This window comes from Oncorhynchus kisutch, linkage group LG10, assembly GCF_002021735.2.
Source record: "Oncorhynchus kisutch isolate 150728-3 linkage group LG10, Okis_V2, whole genome shotgun sequence".
Classification (NCBI taxonomy): Eukaryota; Metazoa; Chordata; class Actinopteri; order Salmoniformes; family Salmonidae; genus Oncorhynchus; species Oncorhynchus kisutch.
Genome location: NC_034183.2, coordinates 21,567,238 through 21,582,551, shown reverse-complemented (window position 1 = coordinate 21,582,551; position 15,314 = coordinate 21,567,238). Strand labels below are relative to the sequence as shown.

Below are 15,314 nucleotides of genomic sequence, written 5' to 3'. Positions count from 1 at the left end.
AAGTGTTGTTTAGGAACGTTTTAAAATTTTTGGTGAGGAGTGGGATTATTTAAAACAAGGGTTCCCAAATATTTTCACACAAGCCCACCCTTCCAGCATTGGGAAACTGTTCACACCCATCATGTTTATTTCCTGCAATTCTACACATTTTGTCACAGGTGCAGAGAAAGTTTAGCAGTTTCAAAGTACATTTTCTTGCAATTCTATACATTTTGCCATGTCCAATGTGTATTCATGTGATATTTGTCCTCATCAAGTACAATGCTATCTTGTGAGTCGTGACTTAGCATCGACACATTTCAGAAACTGCTGAGGTGATACACAGCCAATCAATGTTCTCTCACAGCAGTGATAATGAAATAACTCTCTCTGAGGATTTTCAAATGTGTTATCTTCCCTGTTGCTTAAAGAGCAAGTTAAGCCCAAGCAACATTGACACAATGAGTAAAAGAGTGATTCCGTTTATTTTGGTCATGTGCAATGGATTGCTGTCTCAATGTTTAAAACAAGCTTGAGCAAGTTCTAAAAATGGATCATACATGTACTACACTAAAAATATTTGATATGTTCAAATTCAATGGTTGTGCAAAATATGTTGAATTATTGCCATGACCCATATCTTTCTATTGTTTACCTATTTGTTACCAACTGTAAAGTTGCCATGAGAAGCATGATTTGTGCTAGTTTTCTTGTAGGGCTTGTGTAATGGGACATTTAAGATGAATGAAGTTCATATTCAGTTAAGTGATTATTAGCACATTGTAATATACTTTTTCTTTCTGTAATACACATGATTCTGTTTGTGCAAGGTTGATGGTCACTAGACTTGAATGTTATGGACAGTTCTATCTGCTGATGGTGTTGGCGCCAGTCTGAAGGTGCCAGTTGAGGACACACGGGTTATTATTGTATTCTGTGAGACTGTGGTTCACTTCCTTGTGTTATGTCTTTTGTTATGTTTACAGAATGTGTGGGATATAATGGCCTGCTCAGAGATGGTTTGTTAGACATTTTTCTATGCTCCCATGCTGGAGGTTGGCTCCCTGTTGCAACTTGTATTAAAACAGGTTGATTTTTGTTTGACTTTACCAAAGACGGCTCTCCTTTTTGTTTCACCTGGAAATTCCCTTTACAGCTTCTTCATGAGGGGAGGAACATCTTGTGTGACTGTGTTCTCTCTCCTTTCCTCTCCCTGGGCCCTCAGTGTATTTTGCCCCATAAACTTTGGCCTTAAACTGCAGCGAACATTACGCAAAAGGCTGTGCTGCTACTCAATAGGGCCAGGACCACATGACACAATCCCAAGTTAGGTTGGAAAACAAACCATGGGGCTGAGGAGGGACACTGTTTCTACAGGGTAACAGTAGCAGCATCATTCCTGAATGAGTTTCAAAATCAATAACTACATCCTAGTGTAGGTAGTCTTTTAGAGGGGATATTTCTGCCTGTTCACAGATTGGCTGAGTTCAGGAGGTGTAGCTTACAGGATGCCAATAACAATGGATTGCATTTATATAGCACTTTGTGTTCTACAGTCATACAAATTATTTTGGTATTTTTTAGGATCCCCATTAGCCGTTCCAAAAGCATCAGCTACTCTTCCTGGGGTCCACATGAAACATGAGATTGTACAGAAAATTATTAGTCAGACTGAAATACATACATTCAAAACATCACACATAGCCTACATATCACTACATACATATACTATTTAGTTCTAATATATAATAAAGTGCAAATTACAATACAATATATATAAAATGTCTGTCTCTTTACAGTCCCCTTTGTGCACTAAGGTGTTCTTTTATCAGTTTTTTAAAACTTGTTTTATTGCTAGCTTGAGTTACCTGGGGTGGCAGAGAGTTCCACATAGTCATAGCTCTATTTAATTCTGTGCATCTCCCAGCCTCTGTTCTGGACCTCGCAACCGGAAGGTCTCTTAACAGTGCCATGTTTTGTGTTGTACCAATTAGTGTCCGAACTGTGTGTCAACTGCTTGAACAGACAGTTCGGTACTTTCAACACATCAATACCTTGCACAAATACCAATAGTGATGCAGTCAATCTCTCCTCAACTTTGAGCCAGGAGAGACTGACATGCATGTTACTGACACTTTCCCTTTGTGTACATTTAGGTGCGATACATGCTGCTTTGTTCTAGACCAACTTCAATTTACCTATGTCCTTCTTTGCCACACATGACCACACAGCTGGGCAGTAATCCAGGTGCAACAAAACTAGGTCCTATAGTACCTGTCTGGTCGACTGAGATGTCCAGAAGGCAGAGCAGCGCCATATTATGAACAGAACTCTTCCCATTTTAGCAACCATTGAGTCTAAATGTTTTGACCTTGACAGCTTGCTACTGTATCTAGGGTTACACCCAGCAGTTTAGTCTCCTCAACTTGTTCAATAACCACATTATTCAATAATAGATCTAAATGAGGTTTAGCATTGAGCGAGTGATTTGTCCCAAAAATTATGCTTTTCATTTTTGTAGATATTTAGCACCAACCTATTGCTAGTTAGCCATTCTAAAACTGACTGGAGCTCTGTGTTAAGTGTCTCAATTATTTATTTTACTGTTGCAGCGGACGTGTATACTGATGAGTCATCTGTAAAAACAGAAAACAATAATGGCCCTAGCCAGCTGCCATGCGGTACACCACACTCAACTGAATTTGCATGAGAGGCTTCCATTTATGAAAACCCTCTGAGATCTATTAGATAGATATCTGTCAATCCATAATAAGTCAGAGGATGCAAATCCATAACACCTATGTTTTTTCAACAATGCGTAATGATCAATGACATCAACAGCTGCACTGAATTGTAACAAAACAGCCCCCACAATCTTCTATCAGTCATTTGTGTCCAGTGCCGAGCATGTTGAGTGCCCTTCCCTATAAGCATGTTGAAAGTCTGTTCTTATTTTGTTTTCTGTAAAATAACTTTGTATTTGATCAAACGCAGTGTTTTCCAAAAGTTTGCTAAGCACATGTAACAGGCTAATCATTCCCTCCCAATCACCTGAGTGATGTATGACTGACATGAATCAGAACGCTCACTATACATTAACATCCAGCTGTCTGTACACTGACACCGTTTTTAATGTGTAGTAGCTCACAACATAGTGACATAACTAATTAATTTAAACAACATACTTGCAGTAAGTACTTACATCATATAGACCTACAACTACAGTAATAACTGTGGAGGAATTAAAACCAAAACAAACATGTAAGTGTGTCTCTTGTGTTTTGTTCAGGGGGGTCTATATGTCCACTAATGTATATGTGTGTATGTATCGTGGGTGTGGGACAGCACTGTTTATTGAAACGAACTACACGTTTTAAGCTAAATCATGTTATTATAGTAAGTTGTAGGTACCAGAGACAACACATGATACAGCCTGCCGACCCAATACCCTCTCCACGAAATTCCCACCAGGGAAATGTACAATTGCTCAAATGTGCACTGAATGGGTATATTATTGGTCAGCCCACCCCATATCAGAGATCATCAAGCCGATTTTTGGCAGATGGTCAGAGGTCCGGAACGTAATTACAAATAATTTGTAGACAGCGAATTGACCACAAGAAGATCATACACATATACCATTTGACTAAAACCTAATAATTCCAAACCTTGCATACATTTGTATACGATCACATAAATGATATTTTATTGGTCACATACACATGTAGCAGATGTTATTGCGGGTGCAGCGAAATGCTTGTAAGAAATATAGGAGCTAGAAGCAGAGCTGCTATATCTGTCGACGCCATCTTGCACATGTGCAGTTGAAGTCGGAAGTTTACATACACCTTAGCCAAATACATTTAAGCTCAGAAGTTTACATACACTGAATTAGTATTTGGTAGCATTGCCTTTAAATTGTTTAACTTGGGTCAAATGTTTTGGGTAGACTTCCACAAGCTTCCCACAATAAGTTGGGTGAATTTTGGCCCATTCCTCCAGACAGAGCTGGCGTAAGTGAGTCAGGTTTGTAGGCCTCCTTGCTCGCACACGCTTTTTCAGTTCGGCAAACAAATTTTCTATGGGATTGAGGTCAGGACTTTGTGATGGCCACTCCAATACCTTGACTTTGTTGTCCTTAAGCCATTTTGCCACAACTTTGAAAGTATGCTTGGGGTCATTGTCAATTCGGAAGACCCATTTGCGACCAAGCTTTAACTTCCTGACTGATGTCTTGAGATGTTGCTTCAATATATCCACATAATTTTCCATCCTCATGATGCCATCTCTTTTGTGAAGTGCAGCAAAGCACCCCACACCATGATGCTGCCACCCCCATGCTTCACGGTTGGGATGGTGTTCTTCAGCCTCCAAACATAATGGTCATTATGGCCAAACAGTTCTATTTTTGTTTCATCAGACGAAGACATTCCTCCAAAAAGTATAATCCTTGTCTCCATGTGCAGTTGCAAACCGTAGTCTGGCTTTTATATGGCGGTTTTGGAGCAGTCTTCTTTCTTGCTGAGCGGCCTTTCAGGTTATATCGATATAGGACTCGTTTTACTGTGGATATACAGTGCCTTGCGAAAGTATTCGGCCCCCTTGAACTTTGCGACCTTTTGCCACATTTCAGGCTTCAAACATAAAGATATAAAACTGTATTTTTTTGTGAAGAATCAACAACAAGTGGGACACAATCATGAAGTGGAACGACATTTATTGGATATTTCAAACTTTTTTAACAAATCAAAAACTGAAAAATTGGGCGTGCAAAATTATTCAGCCCCCTTAAGTTAATACTTTGTAGGTTGGATGGAGAGCATTTGTGAACAGCAGTTTTCAGTTCTTTCCACAGATTCTCGATTGGATTCAGGTCTGGACTTTGACTTGGCCATTCTAACACCTGGATATGTTTATTTTTGAACCATTCCATTGTAGATTTTGCTTTATGTTTTGGATCATTGTCTTGTTGGAAGACAAATCTCCGTCCCAGTCTCAGGTCTTTTGCAGACTCCATCAGGTTTTCTTCCAGAATGGTCCTGTATTTGGCTCCATCCATCTTCCCATCAATTTGAACCATCTTCCCTGTCCCTGCTGAAGAAAAGCAGGCCCAAACCATGATGCTGCCACCACCATGTTTGACAGTGGGGATGGTGTATTCAGGGTGATGAGCTGTGTTGCTTTTACGCCAAACATAACGTTTTGCATTGTTGCCAAAAAGTTCAATTTTGGTTTCATCTTACCAGAGCACCTTCTTCCACATGTTTGGTGTGTCTCCCAGGTGGCTTGTGGCAAACTTTAAACAACACTTTTTATGGATATCTTTAAGAAATGGCTTTCTTCTTGCCACTCTTCCATAAAGGCCAGATTTGTGCAATATACGACTGATTGTTGTCCTATGGACAGAGTCTCCCACCTCAGCTGTAGATCTCTGCAGTTCATCCAGAGTGATCATGGGCCTCTTGGCTGCATCTCTGATCAGTCTTCTCCTTGTATGAGCTGAAAGTTTAGAGGGACGGCCAGGTCTTGGTAGATTTGCAGTGGTCTGATACTCCTTCCATTTCAATATTATCGCTTGCACAGTGCTCCTTGGGATGTTTAAAGCTTGGGAAATCTTTTTGTATCCAAATCCGGCTTTAAACTTCTTCACAACAGTATCTGGGACCTGCCTGGTGTGTTCCTTGTTCTTCATGATGCTCTCTGCGCTTTTAACGGACCTCTGAGACTATCACAGTGCAGGTGCATTTATACGGAGACTTGATTACACACAGGTGGATTGTATTTATCATCATTAGTCATTTAGGTCAACATTGGATCATTCAGAGATCCTCACTGAACTTCTGGAGAGAGTTTGCTGCACTGAAAGTAAAGGGGCCGAATAATTTTGCACGCCCAATTTTTCAGTATTTGATTTGTTAAAAAAGTTTGAAATATCCAATAAATGTCGTTCCACTTCATGATTGTGTCCCACTTGTTGTTGATTCTTCACAAAAAAATACAGTTCTATATCTTTATGTTTGAAGCCTGAAATGTGGCAAAAGGTCGCAAAGTTCAAGGGGGCCGAATACTTTCGCAAGGCACTGTAGATCATTTTGTACCGTTTTCCTCCAGCATTTTCACAAGGTCCTTTGCTGCTGTACTGGGATTGATTTGCACTTTTCGCACCAAAGTACGTTCATCTCTAGGAGACAGAATGCGTCTCCTTCCTGAGCGGTATGACGGCTGCGTGGTCCCATGGTGTTTATACTTGCGTACTATTGTTTGTACAGATGAACGTGGTAACTTCAGGCGTTTGGAAATTACTCCCAAGGGTGAACCAAACTTGTGGAGGTCTACAATTTTTTTTCTGAGGTCTTGGCTGATTGCTTTTGATTTTCCCATGTCAAGCAAAGAGGCACTGAGTTTGAAGGTAGACCTTGAAATACATCCACAGGTACACCTCCAATTGACTCAAATTATGTTAACTAGCCTATCAGAAGCTTCTAAAGCCATGACATAATTTTCTGGAATTTTCCATGCTGGAATTTTCCAAGCTGTTTAAAGGCACAGTCAACTTCTGACCGACTGGAATTGTAATATATTATTTCACTTATAATTGACTGTCTGTAAACAATTGTTGGAAAAATGACTTGTGTGATGCACAGAGTAGATAACTTACCAAAACTATAGTTTGTTAACAAGAAATGTGTGGAGTGGTTGAAAAACGGGTTTTAATGACTCCAAACTAAGTGTATGTAAATTCTGACTTCAACGGTCTCTCTTTATTGTGCGTGGGAATACTCAGGAAAAGATTTCCAGAATTAAAATGACAAGGAGCTGCGTTGGTGTTTTTAAGTCTTTTAGGTCCAACAACAGCTGGGGAACCCTGCAATATGGCATTCATTTCATTTCTCCTTATTCAAACTGGGACAATACTAACAAAGGAGATCAGTGAACAATCAGCACACGTGGATGAAACATTCAGTTCACTTCAGGACTACTATGTTTGGTATATTATTTGAAGAAGCTTTTACTCAAACATAGGGCTAGTCCAGATCAAATCACTTCCAACAGACAACCTTAACTTAAAAAGTAACTTTATATTACCTAAGGTGTCCTTAAAACTGTATTTCCATAGTACTAAGGTAGGCAGATATGTTTTTCATTTGCGTTATGGGGTATTCAACACTGAATGGACTTCCTGCTACAATATAAACTCAACCCTTTCCCCAGCAGTATTTATGTGTGCTCCTTTCGCCACCTTGTGGACTAACTTAAGACCTGCCTGACTGTTTTACTACGTTGATTGGCCTCACTCCACAGGCCTTGTTCTCAGTTATTTTACAAAACAACACCATTGAATAGATGTAATACACAAACAATATACCAGTTTGAATGTATATTCCGGAAAAATTTAAATGTATGACAATACTGCACGGCTTCGAACGCTGCTCGTCTAATCAGCATCAAAACTACCCATTTCATAATTAAACATATGACACTGAGTTTAGAGCAGGAACACGGAGTACATTTAATGTCTCCACATACTACAATCTTAGATATGTACAAAAACATATATTCATTTTAGATAAGAGAACAAGAACTAAATTACAGGACTGATTCAACTTCTTTTTTTAAGTAAAATCTCTTAATACTGTGCTCATTTTCTAAAATTTAAAATGAAGAGAATGCCTTACAAGGTTCCTGGTTAGACAAACCTACATGGTTAAAAAAGATAACATTACTTGTTTATAAAAATAAAGACTATTTTAGATTTGGTTTCCTGTTTCAGTCTTCTATATGGACGGAACTAGTCTTCAAGCTGGAATTTATCAAGTGGTCAATGGTGCTCCCTTAGTGGCACATCTGTGATGTCATCTCTTTCTGTAGGGGCAGGAGTGATGGCAACATTATGATAGCAAAAGTACACAAATGTGCTTGTAAACATCACAATTCTAGGGTGCAATATTGGCATCATAACTTCCCTTTCAGCTTCATTTGCAAAACAAACATGTAATATGTAAGAAAATATATAAAAATGACAACCAGACAATTCAATCATTTTTTTCTCACTCACCAGTGGCTCGAGCTCCTTGTGGTCTGTGAGGTTAAACTCCGTTACAAAGTAATAGAAGTGCTTGTAACAGGTGTTGACGTGGGCCTCTGCACCCATCTGGTTCACACGATCAAAGTGATGAATGTAGACGTGGACGAACACACGGAACAGGCGAGACAAAATCTTCTTAGCTACCTGCATGAAGGTCTTTGGGAAGGGAGTACCTTCAAAAACCAAACATAAGATGACAAAAAAGATTAAGACGTGTCCTCCTGTGACATGTAAAGTAAACACAAATGTGGTCATGCTCTCAACCTCATCTCTGTGGTTGGTTCAGTTTAATTGTCAGATTAATTCTCAACTTTAAATATTACATTGGGTGCAAATAGAATATTTATACCAATTGTATGTTTTTGTGAATCAAGTGAGGGATGTTATTTTCTTGTGTACTGGAGGATCATGCTTGTATCACTTGATTGAGATATGTGAGCCTTGGAAATTACCACACCTAGGGCAGAGGATTCATATTTCCCTTCATCCATCAAGATTTGATGAAGTTAACAGTCTATCCTCTTACACTAATCTAATAGCATGTTAAAATGCATTCCTGGGGACACGTGTACATGCATTCCTATTTTACCCTACTGTAGATTGTGTGACCATTTCTAAAGTCATTGCTTGGCTGTTTCTACAGCTAGTCAGACGCAAAGTTATGTGTGGTGGGAGGAAGTGAAGAACGGAAGGTTAAGAATTTCTGAATTATAGTAGATTAACTGATACAGCTGTTGCACTTTATAATGACAGAGAACTCAAGGAATTCAGCCCATGAAGATGATTCAGACCTATTTATCATCATCATGAATAGCCAAATAACAGATCCCATCTACCTAGTTATCATTCTATGTACATACCAACGTTGGTGGGGAAGATGTGCTCGTTGTTGATCTGTACCTCGATCCAGTCCATCAGCAGGCTCATGTATTTTGGGGCTGGCACGGCTGTGGGCTTCTTGTACTTGTGCTCGTCCTGCCAGCGGTACTCGTACTTGGGCCCTCCGGACATGACGGGGCAGGTCTGGTCGGTGCAGGAGTCGCTGATGGTGCCGTAGATGAGGTTGATGCGGTTGAAGAAGTCCACCACGTGAACAGCCACCCAGTCATTAAGGTCCTCTCCATGGGGCAACGCCACCGCCTGCTTCAGGTCCAGGCCTGCATTCAGAGACGCCTGGGCCTTCTTGTGCAGCTCAAAGCGCTGTGTCCCGGGCTCAAACTTACGCTTTGGCCGGAATGTCCTCTCCTTGTTGAAGACTTGCTTCAGGGCCATGGACATTGTTGCATGTGTCAGTTTGTTTATGTCTTAATGAATGATTTACTGGTTAGATCAACAGTGGAGCAGTTATACAATGGTTGTATTTTTCTCACAGATGGTTTTGGTCCTGAGGCTGAAGGGTCTAATCAGAGAGGGGGGGGGGGGGGGGAATGATTTTGTGTCAGATTCACATATATTCCATATTGTCCAATTTAGCAGTAACGTGCAGTATTCAGTCTGGTGCTGCAATGCCAACAACGTAGGCCCATAATGTATTTATTGGTGGCGCTTCTATAAATCTGATAACATTTCACAAATTATGCATTGGTACAAATGCATAATAGTGTAAGTGTTTGTGGTGTCTCAATCCATTATTGAAAATTAATAACAAATGACTTAAAAAATCCACGAATTAATCAGTTAATCAAATTAATAAACTACATTTAACTAACCAAAATATATAACACATCTATGACTGCTGTCCAAAGAGTGGTAAATTCAAGGAAGTCTGTCCTCCAACATAACCTGAACATCAACTTCGAGAAGAATAACCTCAATCAGTTACAATGTTGCAAAGTGAGTATCGTCACAGAGTTAGTTAGTTACCACGTTGCAAAAAGTGAGGGTTGTTAGAATGTAGTTACAATTTGTTGCAAGCTATATGAGTAATTTCCTACTTTTCACAATACATTAAGGCCTGGTTCCGGAAAGCGAGACAGCATGTACAACCTAGCACAACTTTATGAAGTGACCTCAGACAATAACGACATGTCATATATTGAGGTTATTAATATGACTATATCTAGCCAGCAGACAGATAAAGTGGTCAGGAGCAAAAGTGAAACAAACTAAGTATAGAAGCTAACGTTAGTCCATGATGTATCCTAGCGGTAGCCGGACCGCTGATGCTACGATGCTTCAAAGATGACGGCGCCAAGTTTATTCATGAGAGAAAAAAGGATACAATCGCACTTCTTGCTTTTCGCATGATAAAGGTAACCACAAACTACTCCTTAAAACATGTTATTCATTATATAATTAAACGTAGAAATAATGGGAGTAAATTGCTCCCAAACGAGCTGACCGTAAACGCAACCACTTTCCCCGAACTTAGATAGGCTAACGTTATCACTTACTTGTTACGCTTTAATGTTCCTTCCTTTGCTGTGTTCTCTTGAATATAATAAACTTTGCTAATCCTTTTTAAATATATAACAACGGCTACATTTGAATTAATGTATAAGGTCAGTAGTTCTGAACATAGCGCTAAGTCTTTACTAAGGCAACTAAAATAAGCCCCTCCCTACCCAAAAAAAGAAGAAATAACAAGCACTTCCTCTGATTTTACGTCACTTTACACGGACCAAGCAGGCGCACATACCAGTATTTCGTATGGAACTAATTGAGTTACAAAATAAACTGGATAATATATATAGATTAAACGCAGAAGGAGCCTTTATTAGATCTAGGAAAAATGGATTTGAGGAGGGAGAACAGAATTCATTCTATTTCTTTAGACTTTAGAAATTTCACTCTAAAAATAACACTATCCACTATCTAAGTTAATTAAACATTGATGGTGTTATTAGAGATGACCAAAAATGAATCGCTAAATACTGTAGCAATTTTTCCAGAAAATTGTATAGCTCTACGTACTGTCAGGAATCTACTGTCAGGAATCTAACAATAAATCACCAGATGTTGATGGAATTACATCAGAATTGTACAAATTATTTTCTGAACAAGTAGCTCCCTTCGTATTTGAAGTCTTTTGAAGTCTCCTTTTGTAATGACCACCCAGAAACAGTGTTGCACCTTTTTTTGGCATTGTATTCATGTAAGAAAACTGTGGCAAGACATCATTAGATTTATAATTGAACACATTTATGAAGATTTTACACTATTGTGGAGAGATGTACTGCTTGGATTCTTTACATACGATAGAAATAAGCTGAAACATTTTTATGTAATTTATTTCATTATTCATTATTATTTCACTACAACATTTTCAGACAAGATAGAACTGCCAAAGGGGGTGGTGTTGCAATCTACTGCAAAGATGGCCTGCAGAGTTCTGTCCTACTATCCAGGTCTGTACCCAAACAATTTGAACTTCTACTTTTAAAAATCCACCTCTCTAAAAACAAGTCTCTCACCGTTGCCGCCTGCTATAGACCACCCTCTGCCCCCAGCTGTGCTCTGGACACCATATGTGAACTGATTGCCCCCCATCTATCTTCAGAGCTCGTGCTGCTAGGCGACCTAAACTGGAACATGCTTAACACCCCAGCCATCCTACAATCTAAACTTGATGCCCTCAATCTCACACAAATTATCAATGAACCTACCAGGTACCTCCCCAAAGCCTTAAACACAGGCACCCTCATAGATATCATCCTAACCAACTTCCCCTCTAAATACACCTCTGCTGTCTTCAACCAAGATCTCAGCGATCACTGCCTCATTGCCTGCATCCGTAATGGGTCAGCGGTCAAACGACCTCCACTCATCACTGTAAAACGCTCCCTGAAACACTTCAGCGAGCAGGCCTTTCTAATCGACCTGGCCGGGGTATCCTGGAAGGATATTGATCTCATCCCGTCAGTAGAGGATGCCTGGATATTTTTTTTAAATGCCTTCCTAACCATCTTAAATAAACATGCCCCATTCAAGAAATTTAGAACCAGGAACAGATATAGCCCTTGGTTCTCCCCAGACCTGACTGCCCTTAACCAACACAAAAACATCCTATGGCGTTCTGCATTAGCATCGAACAGCCCCCGTGATATGCAGCTGTTCAGGGAAGCTAGAAACCATTATACACAGGCAGTTAGAAAAGCCAAGGCTAGCTTTTTCAAGCAGAAATTTGCTTCCTGCAACACTAACTCAAAAAAGTTCTGGGACACTGTAAAGTCCATGGAGAATAAGAACACCTCCTCCCAGCTGCCCACTGCACTGAAGATAGGAAACACTGTCACCACTGATAAATCCACCATAATTGAGAATTTCAATAAGCATTTTTCTACGGCTGGCCATGCTTTCCACCTGGCTACTCCTACCCCGGTCAACAGCACTGCACCCCCAACAGCAACTCGCCCAAGCCTTCCCCATTTCTCCTTCTCCCAAATCCATTCAGCTGATGTTCTGAAAGAGCTGCAAAATCTGGACCCCTACAAATCAGCCGGGCTAGACAATCTGGACCCTTTCTTTCTAAAATTATCTGCCAGAAATTGTTGCCACCCCTATTACTAGCCTGTTCAACCTCTCTTTCGTGTCGTCTGAGATTCCCAAAGATTGGAAAGCAGCTGCGGTCATCCCCCTCTTCAAAGGGGGGGACACTCTTGACCCAAACTGCTACAGACCTATATATATCCTACCATGCCTTTCTAAGGTCTTCGAAAGCCAAGTCAACAAACAGATTACCGACCATTTCGAATCTCACCATACCTTCTCTGCTATGCAATCTGGTTTCAGAGCTGGTCATGGGTGCACCTCAGCCACACTCAAGGTCCTAAACGATATCTTAACCGCCATCGATAAGAAACATTACTGTGCAGCCGTATTCATTGATCTGGCCAAGGCTTTTGACTCTGTCAATCACCACATCCTCATCGGCAGACTCGACAGCCTTGGTTTCTCAAATGATTGCCTCGCCTGGTTCACCAACTACTTCTCTGATAGAGTTCAGTGTGTCAAATCGGAGGGTCTGCTGTCCGGACCTCTGGCAGTCTCTATGGGGGTGCCACAGGGTTCAATTCTTGGACCGACTCTCTTCTCTGTATACATCAATGTGGTCGCTCTTGCTGCTGGTGAGTCTCTGATCCACCTCTACGCAGACGACACCATTCTGTATACTTCCTTGTATACGCCCTTCTTTGGACACTGTGTTAACAACCCTCCAGGCAAGCTTCAATGCCATACAACTCTCCTTCCGTGGCCTCCAATTGCTCTTAAATACAAGTAAAACTAAATGCATGCTCTTCGACCGATCGCTACCTGCACCTACCCGCCTGTCCAACATCACTGCTCTGGACGGCTCTGACTTAGAATACGTGGACAACTACAAATACTTAGGTGTCTGGTTAGACTGTAAACTCTCCTTCCAGACCCATATCAAACATCTCCAATCCAAAGTTAAGCCCCATATACTACCCACCATTGCGACCTGTACGCTCTCGTTGGCTGGCCCTCGCTTCATACTCGTCGCCAAACCCACTGGCTCCATGTCATCAACAAGACCCTGCTAGGTAAAGTCCCTCCTTATCTCAGCTCGCTGGTCACCATAGCATCTCCCACTTGTAGCACACGCTCCAGCAGGTATATCTCTCTAGTCACCCCCAAAACCAATTCTTTCTTTGGCCGCCTCTCCTTCCAGTTCTCTGCTGCCAATGACTGGAACGAACTACAAAAATCTCTGAAACTGGAAACACTTATCTCCCTCACTAGCTTTAAGCACCAACTGTCAGAGCAGCTCACAGATTACTGCACCTGTACATAGCCCACCTATAATTTAGCCCAAACAACTACCTCTTTCCCAACTGTATTTTATTTATTTATTTATTTTGCTCCTTTGCACCCCATTATTTTTATTTCTACTTTGCACATTCTTCCATTGCAAAACTACCATTCCAGTGTTTTACTTGCTATATTGTATTTACTTTGCCACCATGGCCTTTTTTGCCTTTACCTCCCTTCTCACCTCATTTGCTCACATTGTATATAGACTTGTTTATACTGTATTATTGACTGTATGTTTGTTTTACTCCATGTGTAACTCTGTGTCGTTGTATCTGTCGAACTGCTTTGCTTTATCTTGGCCAGGTCGCAATTGTAAATGAGAACTTGTTCTCAACTTGCCTACCTGGTTAAATAAAGGTAAAATAAAAAAATAAAAAAATAAAATTATTTTGGCCAAATTTCATATACACAAATGTAAATTTACAACAAAAAAAATTAACATTTTCCCACCCTACAAAAAGAAATTGAACTGTATTTTAAGACAGTTAAATACTCTACTAACAAAAAAGCTGTTAGAATTGTAAGTGTATGTACAGTGGGGCACAAAGTATTTAGTCAGCCACCAATTGTGCAAGTTCTCCCACTTAAAAAGATGAGAGAGGCCTGTAATTTTCATCATAGGTACACTTCAACTATGACAGACAAAATGAGAAAAAATCCAGAAAATCACATTGTAGGATTTTTTATGAATTTATTTGCAAATTATGGTGGAAAATAAGTATTTGGTCAATAACAAAAGTTTATCTCAATACTTTGTTATATACCCTTTGTTGGCAACGACAGAGGTCAAACGTTTTCTGTAAGTCTTCACAAGGTTTTCACACACTGTTGCTGGTATTTTGGTCCATTCCTCCATGCAGATCTCCTCTAGAGCAGTGATGTTTTGGGAATGTTGCTGGGCAACACAGACTTTCAACTCCCTCCAAAGATTTTCTATGGGGTTGAGATCTGGAGACTGGCTAGGCCACTCCAGGACCTTGAAATGCTTCTTACGAAGCCACTCCTTCATTGCCCGGGCGGTGTGTTTGGGATCATTGTCATGCTGAAAGACCCATCCACGTTTCATCTTCAATGCCCTTGCTGATGGAAGGAGGTTGTCACTCAAAATCTCATGATACATGGCCCCATTCATTCTTTCCTTTACACGGATCAGTCGTCCTGGTCCCTTTGCAGAAAACCAGCCCCAAAGCATGATGTTTCCACCCCCATGCTTCACAGAAGGTATGGTGTTCTTTGGATGCAACTCAGCATTCTTTGTCCTCCAAACACGACGAGTTGAGTTTTTACCAAAAAGTTATATTTTGGTTTCATCTGACCATATGACATTCTCCCAATCTTCTTCTGGATCATCCAAATGCTCTCTAGCAAACTTCAGACGGGCCTGGACATGTACTGGCTTAAGCAGGGGAACACGTCTGGCACTGCAGGATTTGAGTCCCTGGCGGCGTAGTGTGTTACTGATGGTAGGCTGTGT

General features: G+C 40.5%; 1 protein-coding gene across 1 annotated transcript; it reads right to left on the bottom strand.

The window, feature by feature from the left end:
• Window positions 1-6,714: 6,714 nt before the first annotated feature.
• Window positions 6,715-10,648, bottom strand: LOC109897909 (MOB kinase activator 3A). The gene is made up of 4 exons (XM_020492568.2): window positions 10,459-10,648; window positions 8,926-9,464; window positions 8,036-8,238; window positions 6,715-7,842 (listed from the first exon to the last, which is right to left on the bottom strand). Exons 2-4 carry the CDS (start codon window positions 9,341-9,343, stop codon window positions 7,813-7,815), a joined length of 651 nt encoding a protein of 216 aa, XP_020348157.1. The 5' UTR covers window positions 9,344-9,464; window positions 10,459-10,648; the 3' UTR covers window positions 6,715-7,812.
• Window positions 10,649-15,314: the final 4,666 nt, after the last annotated feature.